General features: G+C 35.6%; 1 protein-coding gene across 6 annotated transcripts in view; it reads right to left on the reverse strand.

Annotated features, from left to right (window-relative positions):
- The window catches only part of LOC109457324 (uncharacterized), a 92,607-nt gene that overhangs the window by 6,285 nt on the left and 68,521 nt on the right, over positions 1-17,801 (reverse strand). For 2 of the 6 annotated variants that reach the window (XM_074330590.1, XM_074330589.1), the window contains exons 10-12: positions 10,845-11,034; positions 7,623-7,750; positions 5,102-5,218 (exon numbers count right to left, since the gene is read on the reverse strand). In XM_074330590.1, coding sequence (XP_074186691.1) covers positions 5,102-5,218; positions 7,623-7,750; positions 10,845-11,034 — 435 coding nt within the window. Of the gene's footprint in view, positions 1-5,101; positions 5,219-7,622; positions 7,751-10,844; positions 12,829-17,654; positions 17,701-17,801 lie in introns of those variants that run through there. The other 4 variants (XM_074330592.1, XM_074330594.1, XM_074330595.1 and 1 more) reach the window with 4 other exon arrangements.

Here is a 17,801-nt window from a genome sequence, read left to right on the forward strand (position 1 = left end):
AACTTCCTGAAAGACATACACACAATGAATACACCTAATAAAATTTCCAGACTATAAAAATCAAGCAAAAAAGTTAAGATGACAGGGGCAAAGATTTCAGGGTTTTTGGTTTTTTTTAGATTCTTAGAGAAATGGTAATAGTAGATAAACCCAGAGAATTATTACAGTAGTATCATTTTGATGTGTATTTAATAATACCTAGGTGAAAGTAATCATTATCTTAACATCTGGCACCAGAATTACCACCAGAGGAGACTCTAGGGTATTGGTGAAGAGAGTCTTATAAACTATTGTAGGAGAAAAGAATCTGCACGATAACATGTGATAGTTCTGCCACTTTTCATGGACTGGGATGGATTTTTCTTCCTCCTGATAGGGTGAAGAAAAATTGAGAAGAGAAAAATGAAGAAAGGTTGGAGCAAGCAAGGTGAAGTGGAAGGACTTATGAAAGCATTTTCTTTGCCCTTCCTAGGGTTCCCTGAAACATTTTTACTGGAATGTATTTTGCTCACAAATGAACCAGAAGAAGAAACTGAGTTAACATTAACCATGTGAGAGGGAGCAGTTGCCAAAGAGGCATGAAAAGACAGGAAGCAACATGAGAGCATAAGTCCCATCCCAGAATTTTTCAAAATCAAGTGGGCATGGAATTTTGATAACCTTATGCAAATGTTTACCCCTTCCAGGCCAAGGGAGCTCTGTGTAACCTAAATCACTAGTTTAAAGATTAGACGTAATCTATATATTGAACAATATGGTAATATTTAAATAAATTATGTCATATCTATATAATGGAGTATCAAGCAAGCATCAAAATAATGTTTTTGAAAAAATGATGGCTAATAAGGAGAACATGGTATAAGTTAGGTGGAAAAGAGACAGATGCAAAACTATATTTACAGGATGATCCATATTTAAATGTAATAGCACCATATCTTAATTTCATTATAATAAACTAAAGTTTTATTTGATTACGAAAATCCTAAATCAGTGGTCAACACATTCTTTTTTAAAAGGCCAGATACTAAATATTTTAGGTTTTGCAGGATTTAATTTGTATTTAATCACAGGCTAAGAGATAAAAAGCAAAGATATCATCTAGGTTCTTATATAACTATCTAAAATACTACCATTTAAAGTTGTAAAAAAAAAATTTTTCAGCTTACAGGCCATTAAAATACAGGCAGCTGTCTACAATTTTACAATCCTCATCCTACATTAACTAACTTGGAAAGTTCTCAAGTAGCTTTCTGAATTAAAATGTCCTATGTCATAGGTGGGAATATTAATACCTGCCCTAAACTCTTCACAAGATTTTGGGGAGGATCTGATGTGTAAGGAAGCTTTTGACAAATGTAAACTGTTAAAAATAAATCACAATGGGGGACAATTTGATCTCAGCTGGAGTTCCTTTTTCTGTTTTATGCCCTCCTAAATCCTACAAGTACTTCAATGACTATCTGGGGTTAAGCCCTTTCCAAGAAGTCACTCCCACACTCAAAGCTATGCAATCTCTTTCTTCTTCAAGGGATGTGTATTCCTTTAAGATATCTGCATGTGCATGTGGTATTTTTTTCTCATATTATATGATAAGTACCTTGAGGGAAGAATCTGTCTTGGATATTGTTTTCTATTCCTCACTGCAAATAGCTCACCATGATCATTTTGAATTTATCATCTAGTATTTAAAATATGCCAAATAAATTAAATGACGGGCATGGTATTGCTGCATCTATTCCAGGTACACTCAGCTTTGTGAGTCCAGGGAATGAAGATTTAACCACAAATCACTCTTTTATTTGAAATTTTAAAATGATATATGCTAATAGCAACAAATAGGTACAAGAACATCATTTAATGTGCTCAGGAAAGCAAAATTGCTTCCAGTAAACTACAGCCATCACCATGCCTTCCCAGTTCACTTTAAAATAAATAATCTAGAGGAGTGGGGAGTGTCCATTGACTTCTTTAGGAAGTTGACTCACTATAAATTCAGTTATGCTAAACTATTATCATTTTACAGATACAAAAAATCTCAATTTTCATGAGATTAAATAACTTAAGCATCATAAAAAATATTGCGAAACTTCAAATAGTAATGAATGAAATAGTATTTTTATCTTAAAAAAACAAACAAACAAACAAAAATAACTTTCAGATGTCTTTGGCACATAGGATGCTTTAAGCAACCAATGAAGAACTATTTAGAATTTACCCACTGAGCCCTAATGCCTTACTAAATGAGCTAGGGGTTATGGGGGTTGTGAAGAAGTAGAATAAATCTCTCAAAATCACAGGCCATGTATACAGCAACTTGAACTACTTGGAAAAAGTCCAAGAATTAAACATAAGAACAAAATAAAGGTTATAAATTAATATTTTTACAAGATGGTCATTCAGAGCTCAAGAACATATTTGCTAAAATATACATCCTTAAAGGGGACCAGTGCTCTTTATTTCATTATGTTGATTAGCATTACTATTTATTGTCCTTTCATTTCACCTGAAGAACACTTAGTATTTCTTGCAGTGCAGGTATTCTAGCAACAAATGCTCTCAGCTTTTGTTTATCTTAGGATATTCTAATTGCTCCTTCATTTTTGAAAGATAGTTTTGCCACATATAAAATTTTTGGTTGAATTTTTTTTTTCCTGTCAGCACTTTGAATATGTCATCCCACTGACTTCTGGCCGCCATTGTTTCCAGTGAGTTGTTAATCTTATTAAAGATCATCTGTAGGTAATGAGTTGTTTCTCTCCTGTTGGTTTCAAGATTCTCTTTTGTCTTTGTCTTTCAATAGTTGGATTATGATTTGTGTAGATGTGAATCTGGAGTTTGAGTTTGCCCTACCTAGAATCCATTGAGTTTCTCAGATATGAAATGTTTTTCATCAAATTAGGGATGTTTTTGGCCATTATTTCTTCAAATATTTTTTCTGCCCCATTCTCCTCTCCTTCTGGAACTCCCATTATGTATATATAGATCTGCTTAAAAGTACCCCTCGGTATCTGAAGATCTGTTCATTTTTCTTCATTCTTTTTCATTGTCTTCCTCAGAGTATATAATCACAATTAATTTATCTTCAAGTTTATTGAATTTCTTTTCTGCCTGCTTAAATATGTTGTTGAGCTCCTACAGTAAATTTTGCATTTTAATTATTATACTTCTCAACTCCACAGTTTCTATTTGGTTCCTTTCTATAATTCTCTTGACATTTTCTATTTGGTGAGACATTGGTAGATTTTCCCTTAGTTCTTTAAAAATGGTTTTCTTTAGGTCTTTGAATATACTTAAACTAGTTGACTTAAGGTCTATCTGGCAAGCCCAATGTCTGAGATTCCTCCAGGACAGTTCTTATTAATTGCTTTCCACCACTGTGTATAGGCCTTACTTTCTTGTTTCTTTGCATGTCTTGTAATTTTTGTTAAAAATAGGAAATTTTAAATAATAATGATATGGCAAAATTTTAAATAATATGATATGGCAATAATATTTGTGGTTCAGTTTGTGGTTCCTGAACAACCATCTTTCTTTCTTTCCTTCCAGCAATTATGGCTGGAAATCTAATTCTCCTCCTCCACTGGGTTTGTCGTTGTTGCTGTTTTTAGTTTTTGTTGGCATTTGTTGATTAGTGGTTTTTCTGAAGTAATTCTTTAAAGTCTATATTCTTTGTCATGTGTGGCCACTGAAGTGTCTGCTCAGCTTAGTATTTAATCAATGATTGGATAGAATGTTTCCTAAATATCTGGAACTATTACATCCCTCAGTCTTTATTGAGGGACTCTATGTGTGCTTCAGGACATGCCTTCAACATTCACACAGGCAGTTTTCAACTCTGCCATAGCTTTCACTTCCTACTTGCTGGAACCTTCAAGTGGTAAGTGTTTGAGCCTTCTCTGGTATTTTGCGAGCATGCATACAGCCTTACACATGCACGTGCACATTACACATGCACATGGCCTCCTACATTCCCAAGAATATGTTGGAGCTTTTAAAAGTATAGATACAGAGAACAAACTGATGGTTGCCAGAGGGGAGGGGGGTTGGGAGCTGGGTGAAAAGGGTGAAGGGATTAAAACATACAAATTGGTAGTTGCAAAATAGTCTTGGGGATTTAAAGTAAAGCATAGGGAATACAGTCAATAATGTTGCAGCAACTATATATAGTGCCAGGTAGGTACTAGACTAATCGGGGGGATCACTGCATAAATTATATAAATGTCTAACCACTATGTTGTACACCTGAAATTAATATAAAATAATACTGAATGTCAACTATAACTGAAACAAAATTAAATAAATAAAAGCACCTATGCACACCTCAGCCTTTCCTTTTGGGCTTTTGTTAGTATGTTCTATTTTTATTACCTTAGTACTAAGTTTTCTTTTTTAAAAATCCTGATAATCAGTGAAAGTGAACAAATATAATGAAAGTATTCACAAACTGTCCAGCTAGTATATACCTCCTGCTCTGGGCTGGCACTTATAAAAGATGGGTCAATTATACGTGATTAATATATTGCTATTTTAACAAGGGTTCTGGCTAATTAACATTACTTACTAATTAACATGGCATATGCCCTGACAATGAAACGTGATTGCTTGCTTCTTACATTGCACATTTGACTTTATTTAACAACAGTAAAAGTAGCCCCGTGCCCAAGCATAAGTGAGAATTTCCCTCACTTAAATGATGGATAAATGTAGGGCCCTTTGGAATAACTGAAGTAGCCTCCATTGGAAAAGTGTCCTATTAGTTCCAGTATCCTGGGGAAGGGTGATTATGTTTAAGAATTTAAAAGCAAATGCTGACTGTGGAGAAAAGAAAGATGGAGGAAAGAAAGAAAGATGGTTGTTCAGGAACCACAAACTGATGGCTGTCAAAACCCATTGTAATCAGTCAACAAATACATTTATATTTTTATTTATCGTGTATTTTCTTTTTCAAGAATCTCTACAGATTCTTTTTGACTGCCATATCATAGTCTACATTGTAGACTCACAAAGGTGCCCTTAAAATGATAAACTGAAATGGATAATTAACTCATGATTCATTTTCTTAAAGCAACTATATGAAAAGGATAATCTGAACATTTTCTACCCTCTTTTGCTTATCCCTGTAGAGCTTAGGTCCAGATACGTGAGCTGGTGGCAGCTTCTTGCCAATGCATGGATTCCTGCATTGGTTACCTGTCGGCATCCACTCACATTGAGATACCTATAGAATTTAAGTAAAAAGGATTTGTAGGTGCTTTTCACAAAATTGGCACACTCAGTTGCCCTTCTCCTAAGTAGGAGGTCAAGAGTTGGTGTTACTACATGGAGAAACATTCGCTTCATATTTAACTAACTAGCTGAGAGGAAAGTCACTTCACTGGAATTTGCGCTTATAAAGAAGACACATACCAATGCAATTCAAATCACTTTGTGTGCTCTTTGTCTTCTGTGCTCCCCACATCTAACTGGTTAAGGACCATGACTTCTAACTATCTAAACAAGTTCAGCCTTACCTAGATTTTCATAGAATGTTCTGATCATGAGAGTTATTTTAAAAAGGTATGAAAGATAAAATGAATAAGAGTTCCACGATCAGAGTTCAAATAAAGCTCAAATGTTTTTGCTATTTTCATTTAAGTATTTTGAAGTATCAAAATCAAGAAATAGAATAATGACTTTTTTCAATGAAATACTATTTGAGAAATCATTGTCAAATTTTTACAAGATCAAAAATGGTTTCAGCTTTCATAATATAGAAAACCTGTATATAAACATGTCCACAGATGTAATAATGATATTATTAATTTTTATCATTTATATTTATATTTTATATTATTAATCTCTTTTCTTCTATACTGTCATTTACTAATAAGGTATATTTGGACAAGTCATTTAATTCCTTTGAGCCACAATTTTCCTTGAAAAAAAATGGGAATAACTGCTTAACATTTAGAGTTGCTATGATGACTAAATATATGTGTCTGTGAGAGTCCTAGTCTCAAGGCAATACTATTAGAGAAGTGACATATTGATGGATTTCCAGCTGTTACTCTGTCTTCCATGTTTTCAGTCATGGTGGTGGTCGCTGTTTTGTGTAGTCTTTGATGTCACTACTGGTGTCATTTGCTGTTACAAAATTCTCTTCCTTGCAAAAGAGAGCTGTTTGGAGTAAGTGTTGCTCAGTTGCTAACACTCTTTCAGCATGGTGGAGAGAGATCATATTAGTCAGATGACCAGGGTCTAATTCCAATCCTGCCATTGCCTACCTGTGTGAGTTTGAGCAAGTCACAGCACCTCTCTGGCCCTTGATAATATCCTCACTATTTAAACAAGTGTTTGGATTAGAGGATCTTTAAGGTTTTCTTCAGCTCAATAATTCGAAGTCAATAATTAATTTAGAAGTTATATAAAGTTATTGATCCTTTCTCTTTGGTGACTCAACTCTAGAATGGGCAGTGGCATTGTCGCTCCTTCAATCAAGAGAGTACAGCGGAAATGAAACTACATGAATTTCAAGGCTAGTTCATCCAAGATGATGCAGCTTCCTCCTTATTTCCTGGGATACTCATGTTCAAGCTGCCATATAAGAAGCTACACTATCCTGAGGGTGCCATGCCACGAGGAGGCCCAAACCATAAGGAAAGGCCATGTGTAGGTTCTTCACACTGGCTGAGTCCAGAGTTCAAGTCATGTCCGTTCAGATGCCAGACGTGTGAGTGAAGGAGCCTCCAGATGATTCTAGACCCAATAATGAAGTCATCCAAGCCTTCGAATGTTCCCAGCTGAGGTCCCAAACATTATGGAATAGAGATAAGATATCTATCCTTTTTATGCCCTGTCCAAATTTGCAAACCACAGAATCTGTCAGTCTAATAAAATGATTTTACACCACTCAATTCCAAGTGGCTTGTAATGCAGCAACAGTAACTAAAACAGAGGCTAATTACACAATATTACATAAAGATAGTGCCGCATTGTCCTTTGTAGCTCTGTAATTTTGAGTTAAAAGAAAACGGAGAACAGGGTCATGAGATAGGAATAAATTAAGCAAACAGTGCTGTGGCTCAGATCCTTTAGAACAACACCTTTAATGTGACACATTTCTCTGGTGAATACTCATGGGTAAGCGCTTTTCTATGATGGACGGCATTTCCTCTCTGACTACTTTGCCTTCCCTTACCTCTCCACACTATCCCCGTTCTTGCTTATATTTGATGGTGAAAGGAAGAAGCAGAACCATTTTTGATATTGTAAGACAGGCCCCTTAGAAATACACAACAAACACAGTGCTGTTGTTGAAATCATTTGTTAAATTTGCCCTTCAAAAAAATCTTTGGTCAAATAAAATCTCACACATCCCCAAGTCATACATCCATTCCATTTTGTTTCATTCTATTTCAGTCAGTTTTGCTAGGTCAGGTCACTCCACAGAATGATGCTGGCTGCTCAGCCAAGACACAGAAATGTATCAGGCAGAGTCTCAGTTTCTAATTCATCCATCGACTAGAGTGTATTAGTTATTCCAGTGATTTCGATAAAGAAAACTCAGGAGAACAAAGCCACAGTCCTAAAGCATAATGTGATCACTTTGCTGCAGTCTGGTTAGCTCAGAGAAGAGAAAGTACCTGAGAGTTCGCAGATTGGTACTGATTTCCACCAAGCTCACGTCTGTTACCTGAGCACAGGAGCTGAGGACCAGATTGTCCAGTTTAGGACACTGTGTCACAATAAGATGAATGATCTGATCTCTTACCTACAGGAGGAAACGAGTAAGAATTTATTTTCAATCACAGGGCTCTCCGAACAAAGAAGATAGGACAATGAATCGAGTGTGTTAGAAATTAAAATATGCCTATTTTCAGATGTGTTATAATCAGCAGCAGCAGCAACATAATACTAATTGCTCTCATTTGAGGACTGCCTGTGGTGTGTCAGATTCCAATCTAGAAACTTTATATGAACTAACTCTAGTCCTTGCAATGGTCCTACAAATATCAATGTTAATATCCCGACTTTACAACTAAAGAAACTGGGTCTGGGAGTTAAAGGTCTTCCTGAGGCTGTCCCTAAGTAAATGGCAAGGCTGACAGTCAAACCTAGGACTGATGATTCCAGAGGCCATATTTTTTCCAAAGTACTTTCAGATGAGAACTAAACTGATCAGAGTCAGTCATCTGATACAAGCTCCCAGGTTCTTTATTAATAAAATCAGAAAGTAAGAGAGACTTTGATAAACTAATGATATAAAATGGAATCGGTTATAAGATTCTAAAATGAATTTTATGTTTAGGCCTAGTACGCTAGTTTTAAATTATTAGGATAAAATGAGGTATGAAACACTAAAATTGAGGATCAAAATGCACCAAACTGGAACCTAATAAACACAAGAAAATCAAATCTAATCTTGGATTAACCCCAAGATTTTATGTGATTTTTTTCTGCTTATTTTAATGACTGCTCGTGTTTTTTTAACTATCATGCTAATTAATGACTACTTAGTATTCTATTAATAGGAAGATTTTATTCATCTTCCTGATATCATTGTTATCATAAAAAATCACTAATAATCACCTAATTACAACTAGCATGGTGCTAGGCACTGCACACAGACCTCGATTTTCCCTCTCATAATTTATAATAGAGCAGGATTTTGAAAGTCCTATCCATTTATACATAAATGGATGTACAAACCCACAAAGAAATGAAAACCAAGTCCTACAACCTTCACCCACTCTCAATCTGTATCTGTCCATTTCTGTCTTTGCATATATTTATATCTATGTTCTATCTATTCATCTATTTATGTATCATGTATCATAATTATGCTGTAATATTTATTCCCTTTACCCATTATAGTCTGATTTAAGTGCATATATATATTTATGCTCTCTGTAAGTGAGTACAAAAGCCCACTTTTCAATCTTTGAACTCCATCTGGACCACAGGGCCTCCAGTCTCAAGAGCAAAGAGAGTATAAGTTCTTCCATGGTGACTCTCTTAAGAGTTTATGAAAAGGATTGACAATCAGAGAACACCATAAAGGGTCTTTGATTTCCTGGGATAAAAAAGAAGGAAACAATCACAGGAGAGATCCTGTCCAGGATACCATGTTATGCTAAATTATTTTCTCATACATTTAGCTGACCCACACTTTCAGGAAACCTTACGTAAGAGATAAGTCAAACTTAGAGAGTAGCAAATTAGGAAGTACTTAATCATTTTTAAATAATTCTAGGCAAAGTTCTTAAATATAGCAAGCCTTCACTATGCATTCAAAATCAGATTTGATGCACAAAATTTTAATTGACACATAGCCTTTGTAGCCTGGTCGCAGCCCAGTCGTTAAGTTGACATAAATTTATGGAGCACTGACCACGTACCAGGAACTATGGTTTACTTCTTGATCAACACCTACCGCCCAAAGACGTTCTGGAGATGGGCTCCAAATCTGTGCTCTTGTCTGTCTCTTTTAGTGCCAGAATCTACAGAATCCCCATTTGAATATAGAAATCATAGTCATGGAAGAGCTTAATCCATTTTGTACTTAGATTAACTAAGGAACCTCAAATATTATAGTGATACAGTAATTATTAAGCTGGACTCAAATAATTCAACAGGCTCTGCCCTTGTATAATATCCATCATCGTTTTTAGGATATCAAGTAATCCAACATGGCACATGTATGCTGATTTGAAAGCTCTTCATGGACTAGAAGAGCTAGAAATTGAGTAAGCTATTGTTGCTATGAGTTTGCTATTTTGAGTTAAAAGAGACTTAGAATGAGAAATTATTTCTTTCCAGAATTTTCAGCTTATAGAAGACTTCCCCAAACACATCTAAATATATCATCAAGCAAGCTAAGAACACACTGTCAATTTCTAATGGCGAATTTCTTTCAGGGACATGACATTTTGATTAAAAATTAAAAGAAATACAGTGTTGTTCTTCCCTCATTACTTCATTCAGAGCAGTGTTCAAAGCAAGAAAACTTCAGAGCCCAAAATGAGCTATAAAACGGGAAAATGAGCACATAAAATTTGTAATTCAACTGCTTACATCAGAACATTTTTTCACTGGCTTCCAATCAACCATTATCAAAAAGCATGATGACAATCGGTTCTCAGAAAGTACTGTCCACTACAAGTTCACAGAATCACAATCAACATTCGATTTGTGAAAATCAGCCTGTCCCATGGCCCTGTCATAGCTGGGCTAAGCATATATGGAGGAAAAAGTCAAACTGCCTTGTCTTTCCACACAGAAGGAAATCAGTAGGATGGGGTGGGAGGGAATCAGCAAATCTGGGTCCAGGCTTACCATCTTTGTGACCTGTACTGTGTTTCTTCCAACTCTACCTATAAACTGGGAATAATGCTACTTCTCACACAGGAAAGATAGCAAGCTAATGAATTAGTGGTGTAACAAGTGCCATGTACAGTTCCTGGAACATGGGAGGGGCTCACTGAACAATAGATAGTATCATCTCTTATTTGTTCAATAGTGTTATTAAATTACCATACATATTATTTCAGTTACAAAAACAGCAAAAGACCCAGTTAATGGGTTGACTTTTAGATCTATTACCTACTTCATAACTACATAGCACTGTTTCCTTAGAGGGATCATAGTTGCTCCTCCAGTTTCAAATATTTCTTTTGAATAGAAGAAATAATCCAATGTCTAAATCTTTTCTATCACACAAGTACTATGGGATTCCTTCTCCCTTAAGGACCCATTTCAGAGAATTACTTCATGATGAAGTGGGAAAGCATTATTAGTTTTATGGTCTGAAAACAAAGGAATATGGAGCCCAACTAAACAGTCAGTCTGAATCCAAGAAGTCTCACCATTTTGAGGCCAGCAACATTCAGTGCAGTTACTTCTCGCAAGTTCTCCAGGCTCCTGACCAGGCAGGCCTCAGAAACCTTGGGGACTCTCCCAATGTTGAGTGTCTGCAGGTGTGGACACTGCAGGGCTAGGGTACCTATACTCCTGGAGGTAAGAGCAAGGCAGCCAAATACTTCTATTTTGTGGAGACTAAGAAAGGGAAAAAAAAATCAGTGCAGTATCATACTTTGCTCCTGATCCACTGCACAAGAGCAAATCCCTAAACCACCTGAGTGACATTTTTACTTTTCATGGTGGAAAGTCTGCATGTCAGTGCCATATTTGAGAAGTGAATATATAGTCCTGACAATATGAAACGAGTTGGTGAATTTAATCAATAGATGAATAAAATTCACTAAGCATGGTGTCCTCAGCAAATCTAAGCCATGTTGATTTTCCTTACTCATGATGGTTATGTTCTATCATGCAAACACTGGCTTAGCACATACTCGATCATTGCTCCTTGGGAAAATACAGGGTTAAGTTCCTGATAGCCCCTGAGTTCAAAACATCAGAATAAAAAACATGTTTAATATGCATTTCTGTGGCTATATTCCTCTGGCTACCCTTACCCTCTTTAGTTTGTACCCAGGTATCACAAGACCAATAAAAGAGAAGCTCTGCTCAGAGCAGTAAAGTCAAGTGCCCAAGGAATAGTTTTTTACTTAATATGGTCACATCTGCTGCAGAGTGTAAAACTGAGTTAAGTATTTGTAGGAGACCCATGTTTAAAACCCACTGTCACTATTCAGTAGCCCCTGAGAGTTTAATTTAACCATTCAAAACCTCTGGGTTTGGGGTTTTCTTTTTATCTGCTCAAAAGTGACGATATCTATCAATTTTTTTGTGATAACCTAATGAGATAAGGCACTTTAAAAGCACTATGTAAATTCTAGCATTTACAGTTATTTTACCAGTATAAAAATGTATTCACAGAGGTAAACACTGAAGTGTTTATGGATGAAATAATATATCTCAGATTTGCTTTGAATCATCACAGAAAACAAATAAAACAAAGGAGAAGATTGACGACAGAAGATTGACAAAATATTGGTAATTATTAAAGCTGGGTGATGGGTACATGGGAATTCTATATACGATTCTTTTCTGTTTTCACGAATATTTTCATTACAAATTTTAAATGCAAGTTGAGCGACATGGAGAAAAAGGTATTAGACATTAGCAACCATTGGAGGATTGCTGTTACATAAAAATCCGAACTCTATTGTACAATATTTATTTTTGCTATCATGAATCAAAAGCCTATCCTCTTTCCTTAGACTCCAGGATTGCTAAGGTGACTTGATGTTTTCAATGGTTCCAAATATCTCCAGGCTAAAATTGATTTAGGTTAATCAAATTCTTGTGATGACCCATTGTGTGAAGCAATGGAATTCCTAATGGTAAAACTATAATCAACATGTTATGGCTGTTTTATGATGAGAGGTCCTACCCAATTAGGGAATTTTCCCCATCAAAGGCCCTCCACTCTCAAGAGAGCTTCACTGAATAGCTTCAGAGGTTGCTTAATTAGTAAGGTTAAAACAGCCTTCAGAAACAAGGTCAAGAGTGACATTTCTATCATGCTAACTTGATGAAAGAATCCTTCAAATGCAGTACTCAAAAATCTTGGTGTAAAAATTCCTGTAAAACTTACCCACAAAAAGAAAAGGAAAATATACTGATCTTAATGATATCAATGGATTTTTTCTTTAGACACATTCTAGGTTTTGAATTTACATAAGCATTTCTTTAAACTTTCCATAAAGTGACCAACTTTTCGCTTAAAAAAACTCTTTCTCCAAATGTATTATTCTTGTTTGAACAAATAAGAATCCTTAAAAAAAATCCATGAACTGTAACTATAAGCTAATCAACAGAGGAGATTAAGAAAGAAGCAATTCTCTGAGAAGCAGTCTTCTTTTCGTGGTATCTGCAAAGCCACTGAAAGAGATTGCAAAAAACATTGAGTCAATCTGTACAATAAAAGATGAACAATATAAGAAACGCTTTAATCAATGTTCTGTATGCAATGACAGAGCACTCGATAATTAACATGTCTGCTAAAGGAAAGGAGAGAGAGTGGATCTCCTTGTCTTAAGAAAAAACCCTGTTGCATATACTTTCCCACATCCCTCACATGTGTAAACTCTTCATTCTCTGTCATGTAGCTCAAAATCAGGACATGGAATGTTTGTCCTCAGTGCTCCCCCTCATCACTTGCCAACAATTATTACTTCCCCTCACATCATGAATGACAGCTCTCCCCTTCCTCTTAGATGTCACTTACTACCCTTCCAGTTACACATGAACTTCCCTTATCCTTCAATCACCACAATTCATGCAAACCTTTGGCACATGGTCAGCCTTCCTCTCCATCTCAAGTCCTGCCAATATCCTGAGTGACTTCAATAGCCAAGTGGTTGACCCATCTAACACCTTGACCTTGGCTTCCTAACCTCATCACTGAAGACCTTCACTGAGTCCCATCAGCCACACATTCCATTAGTATGGCCTTAGATGGTGTCATACTCTGAAATTACTAATTAGGGCATCTTTCATTTAGACCCCAACTTCTTTTCCTTCCAACTTAACTTACTTTTCTAACTACTTCCACTGTGTCATTCATCTGCTTCATCAGGGTCTCCACATAACTGTCTTCTTTACTTCCATTCCTACCATCAGCCTTCTAATTTCTTCACTTTATTCTCTTTTTCCTCAAGGGTCAAGTGCCCATGTTTATTTATATATGAAATGTGTTTAATACAGTTATGATGGATGTAACACACAGCACCTAACAGCAGCAAAACCTTTAGAGGAACCAAATGTGGATTATAGTATATCACGCAAATATTACCTATATGTACACAAAATATTCATTTTATTCTCTTACTACTCAAATTCTATGATCCACCAATTGGCCAGTGATAATCTAGCCAGTACCCTAAGGTCCTGTCCTTCTGATATGGCATAATCAGAACCACATAAACACTGTCCATGTCCTTTGACTTTGCACTTGGTAAAACTTTTAAATGTGTTTTTACCAAGAAAAAAAGCATGTAACTGTTATTCCTATACCAGTATGAATACATTTCATGAAGTTTGATAGAGAAATGCTACAATTAGAAGGCAATCATGTTAAAGCCTGCATAGAAATGCAAAAATTAAAAATCAATGATGAATTGAAGATTAACTAAGGCAACTTTATATATCGTACTTACATTTTAAACAAACAGTCAGCAACATATTACATTTGTTTGGCCAATGCACTGCATTCTCGAAAGCAGTTTTTTCAAATTTATGTCACTCTTCTCTAGACATGTCCGTACAGTTTCAGCTTCCCCTTTCCTCATAGTTGGTGACCTCGCCTCCTACTTCATGCTCAACACTCCACTGCTATATCCTTCCAGACATTTTTTTCATCTTTCTCCACTCCTGTTACATTAAGCATCTCTCAACAAGTGGACATCTCTCTTGTTTTCAAAAGTCAATTCCTAATCTTTGGATCCCACCAACTCCAGACTTTTCCAGAACCATACACTATCATCTATACTTTTTTCATCTTATATATCCAATCTATCTGTCTCAAATGGATCCTTCCCACTGGAATTTGAACATGTTCAAGTCTCACCAATGAAAAATCAAACTCCTTTGACCTCCCATTCCTAACCAAGTCATCACTTTATCTCCCTTTCTTATCCTCTGGACGAAACCTCTATTTTCTATCTCCATTTTCTTATTTCTCATTCATTCATCATTTCATGCTAATCTGGTTTGTTCACTCTGTCATTCCACAAAAAAAACCTCTCATGAAGGTCACTAATGATTGCTAGTAACAAAATCCAACAGACATATTTAAATCCTCATTTTACACACTTTAAGCAGGCCTGGACACTATTAGTTATTGCCTAGTTCTTAAAACATTCTATTCTTTTCATATCTTTAAAAATAAAACACGTTCTTCTGGTTTTCCTCCCATCTTACTGTCTCTTCTTTCTCAGTCTCTTTTGCAGACTAAGCTTCCTCTACCTGATCGTTGACTATTGGAGTTTCATTAAGGCTAAGAGCAAGATTCCCTTCCCCTGTCACTCTTATCCCGCTCTAGATTTCAACTATGGCCACAGCTTCTCAGACTTACATCTCCAGACAGATCCTGCTCTGACCTCCAGAATCCTATATTCTAACACCTACTCAACATCTCCACTTATATAAGCTAAATCACTTCAAACTCAGAATAGCCAAGAACACACTCAAATCTTTCCTTCACAAATAACATCCCCTTCCGAGTTTTCTCTATCTCAATGAATGCTACCACCACTTATCTAATTGCATAAGGCAGACCTCTAGGATTCATCCTTGGTATCTTCTGTTCCTCATGTACTATTCCAGTTTCTCAGAAGCTTCTATCCATTTTAATTCATAACTATCTTACCTCTCTCTAAATTTTCACTGCCACTGCCTTTGGATACCATCATCTCTGGTCTAAACATCAATAATGATTACTAGACGAGAGCCCTGCTATTCAAAGCATGTTTCACATGTGAGCAGCATCAGCACCATGTGGGAACTTGCTAGATACGCAGAGTCTCAGGCCACATCCCACTCCAACTGAATCATAATCTGTATTTTAACAAGACCTCCAGGTAATTCATATACACATACAAGTCTGAGAAGCACAAGACTAAACGACATTAGAAACTTTCCCACAATTCAATGGGCCAATGATAGTACAAATTCAAATTAGTTTCTACTGACCTGAAGAGAAAGAGAAATAAGAGTTCTCACTCATTAAAACTACATTGAAACTTTTTAATTCTCCACTGAGAAAGAGTACTCAGAGTTCATGCTTCAATTTGTTGATGTTGTTTATAACTAAGAGTTCTTGGATTGCAATTTCTATGTTTGTGGTTTAACTCCAAATAGAAGGAAGGTGGAGACAGGTATTCTCCTGCATCTTCTTGTGGGCCTTTTCTAACACCACAAACACCCAAAGGACCAACAAATTCCTGCTATTTAAGCAAGTAGGGTCTTCGGGAACAATAATATAAATGAACCAGGATATTTATATTAAAAATCTGTGTACTCAAAAACACAAATTAATTGCAAGAACATTATGTTGAGTGAAAGACGCCAAACACTCATCCACACTGCTCTATAACCTCATGTAAATGAAGTTCAAGAAAAGGTAAAACTAAGCTATGGTGATAGAAGAGTGGTTACTTTCAGGGGGAAGGAGAAGATTATGATGAAAGAGGAACATGAGGGTACTTTCTAGAATGATGAAATAGTCTATATCTTGATATGAGTATTTTAGGCTTTGAAGAACACAGTCTCTGTAAACAAATGGGTGTGACTGTGTTGCCATGCAATTTTATTTACAAAACCAAGATCGCCCAAGGGCCATAGTTCTCCAACCTATCTCTGGCTTATGCTAAAACAGAAATTTCAAAATACTATGCTGAAGTACAACCAAGTTTTCCCTTTTATAAATATTATATTTCACATATGAATTTCATTTATTTATTTATTTTTGCTTTTTCTTTCTTATAGAAGTATAATTAATATGGGGTACACTAAACAAAGTTTAAGTGTAAAACTCACTGAATTTCTATATATGTATACACCCACATAACCACTACCTGTATTTACTATCATTTACTATCTTGTGCTTTTCAGAAAAAAATTCACCAACCCCTCACCTAGGACAATAACTCATAATGTTTTTAGGGACTCATAACTGTCTTAGAGAATTCACTGAAATCTATGGATTATCTCCACAAGAAAACACACAGCTTCTTAAATAAAAAGGTTGTTTAAAATTTCTGGATGCTCATATACCCTCAGAAGCACAGTCATCAACCCCAACATGAGACCTCCTGCTTGAGATTCCCATCACAAATTACTACACCTCGCTACTGAAAATAGTTCACAGGTTGGCTCTCTTCTTTAAACCACAAAAGATTGAACTTCCATTTCACATTCTTATTTGCCCCATGGAACTCCTCATGGTTATAGCCAATAACAAAGTCGACCAGATCACAAAGCTAATCCAGTATCAATCAATTTATTTTGTTCTCCCTCTAGGTGATAGCCTATATACCACTTAGCCCTGAAAAGTCTTTCTGAAAAGGTATATATCGTGTTTCCCTGAAAATAAGACCTAGCACACCATCAGCTCTAATGCATCTTTTGGAGCAAAAATTAATATAAGACCCAGTATTATATTATATTATATTATATTATATTATATTATATTATATGTAAGACCCGGTCTTATATATATATATATAATAATTATATTTATTAATATATTAAATTTATAAATATATAATATATTAAAATAAGACCTTATTTTAATATATTATAACATATTAATAAATATAATGTATTATATTTATTAATATAATATATTAAAATAAGACCGGGTCTTATATTAATTTTTGCTCCAAAAGATGCATTAGAGCTGATGGTCTGGCTAGGTCTTATTTTTGGAGAAACACGGTAGTTTGGTACCAAGGTAGGCCAAGAACACCAGAAGACACGAAGTGGCATTCCTAGCTTCAGTACTAGAAAAAAGCACAAAGTAGTAGCTTACGGACAGAGGAGTAAGCAGAGTCACATTCACATATGAAGAATATCGGCACATTTATTCAACAGACCAAGAATACAGAGGAAGACTATGGACCAAGAATATAGAGGAAGTAAAAACATGTGGACCAAACAATGGCATGTACGTGGACACTGTGAGCTCTTTTACAGCAGAGCTATACCTGTGTTTCTATTTAGTCCCTGCAGCACCTGGCACATTGTAGGAACCTAGTAAGCAACAAAGAAATGGATAAATTAAACCAATTTATAAAACAAAAGTCATTATTTTATAAATGGTTTAGGCTTCCTGGGAGCAATGTGATAGTTTG

This window comes from Rhinolophus sinicus, linkage group LG04 (genome assembly GCF_036562045.2).
Source record: "Rhinolophus sinicus isolate RSC01 linkage group LG04, ASM3656204v1, whole genome shotgun sequence".
Taxonomy (NCBI): Eukaryota; Metazoa; Chordata; class Mammalia; order Chiroptera; family Rhinolophidae; genus Rhinolophus; species Rhinolophus sinicus.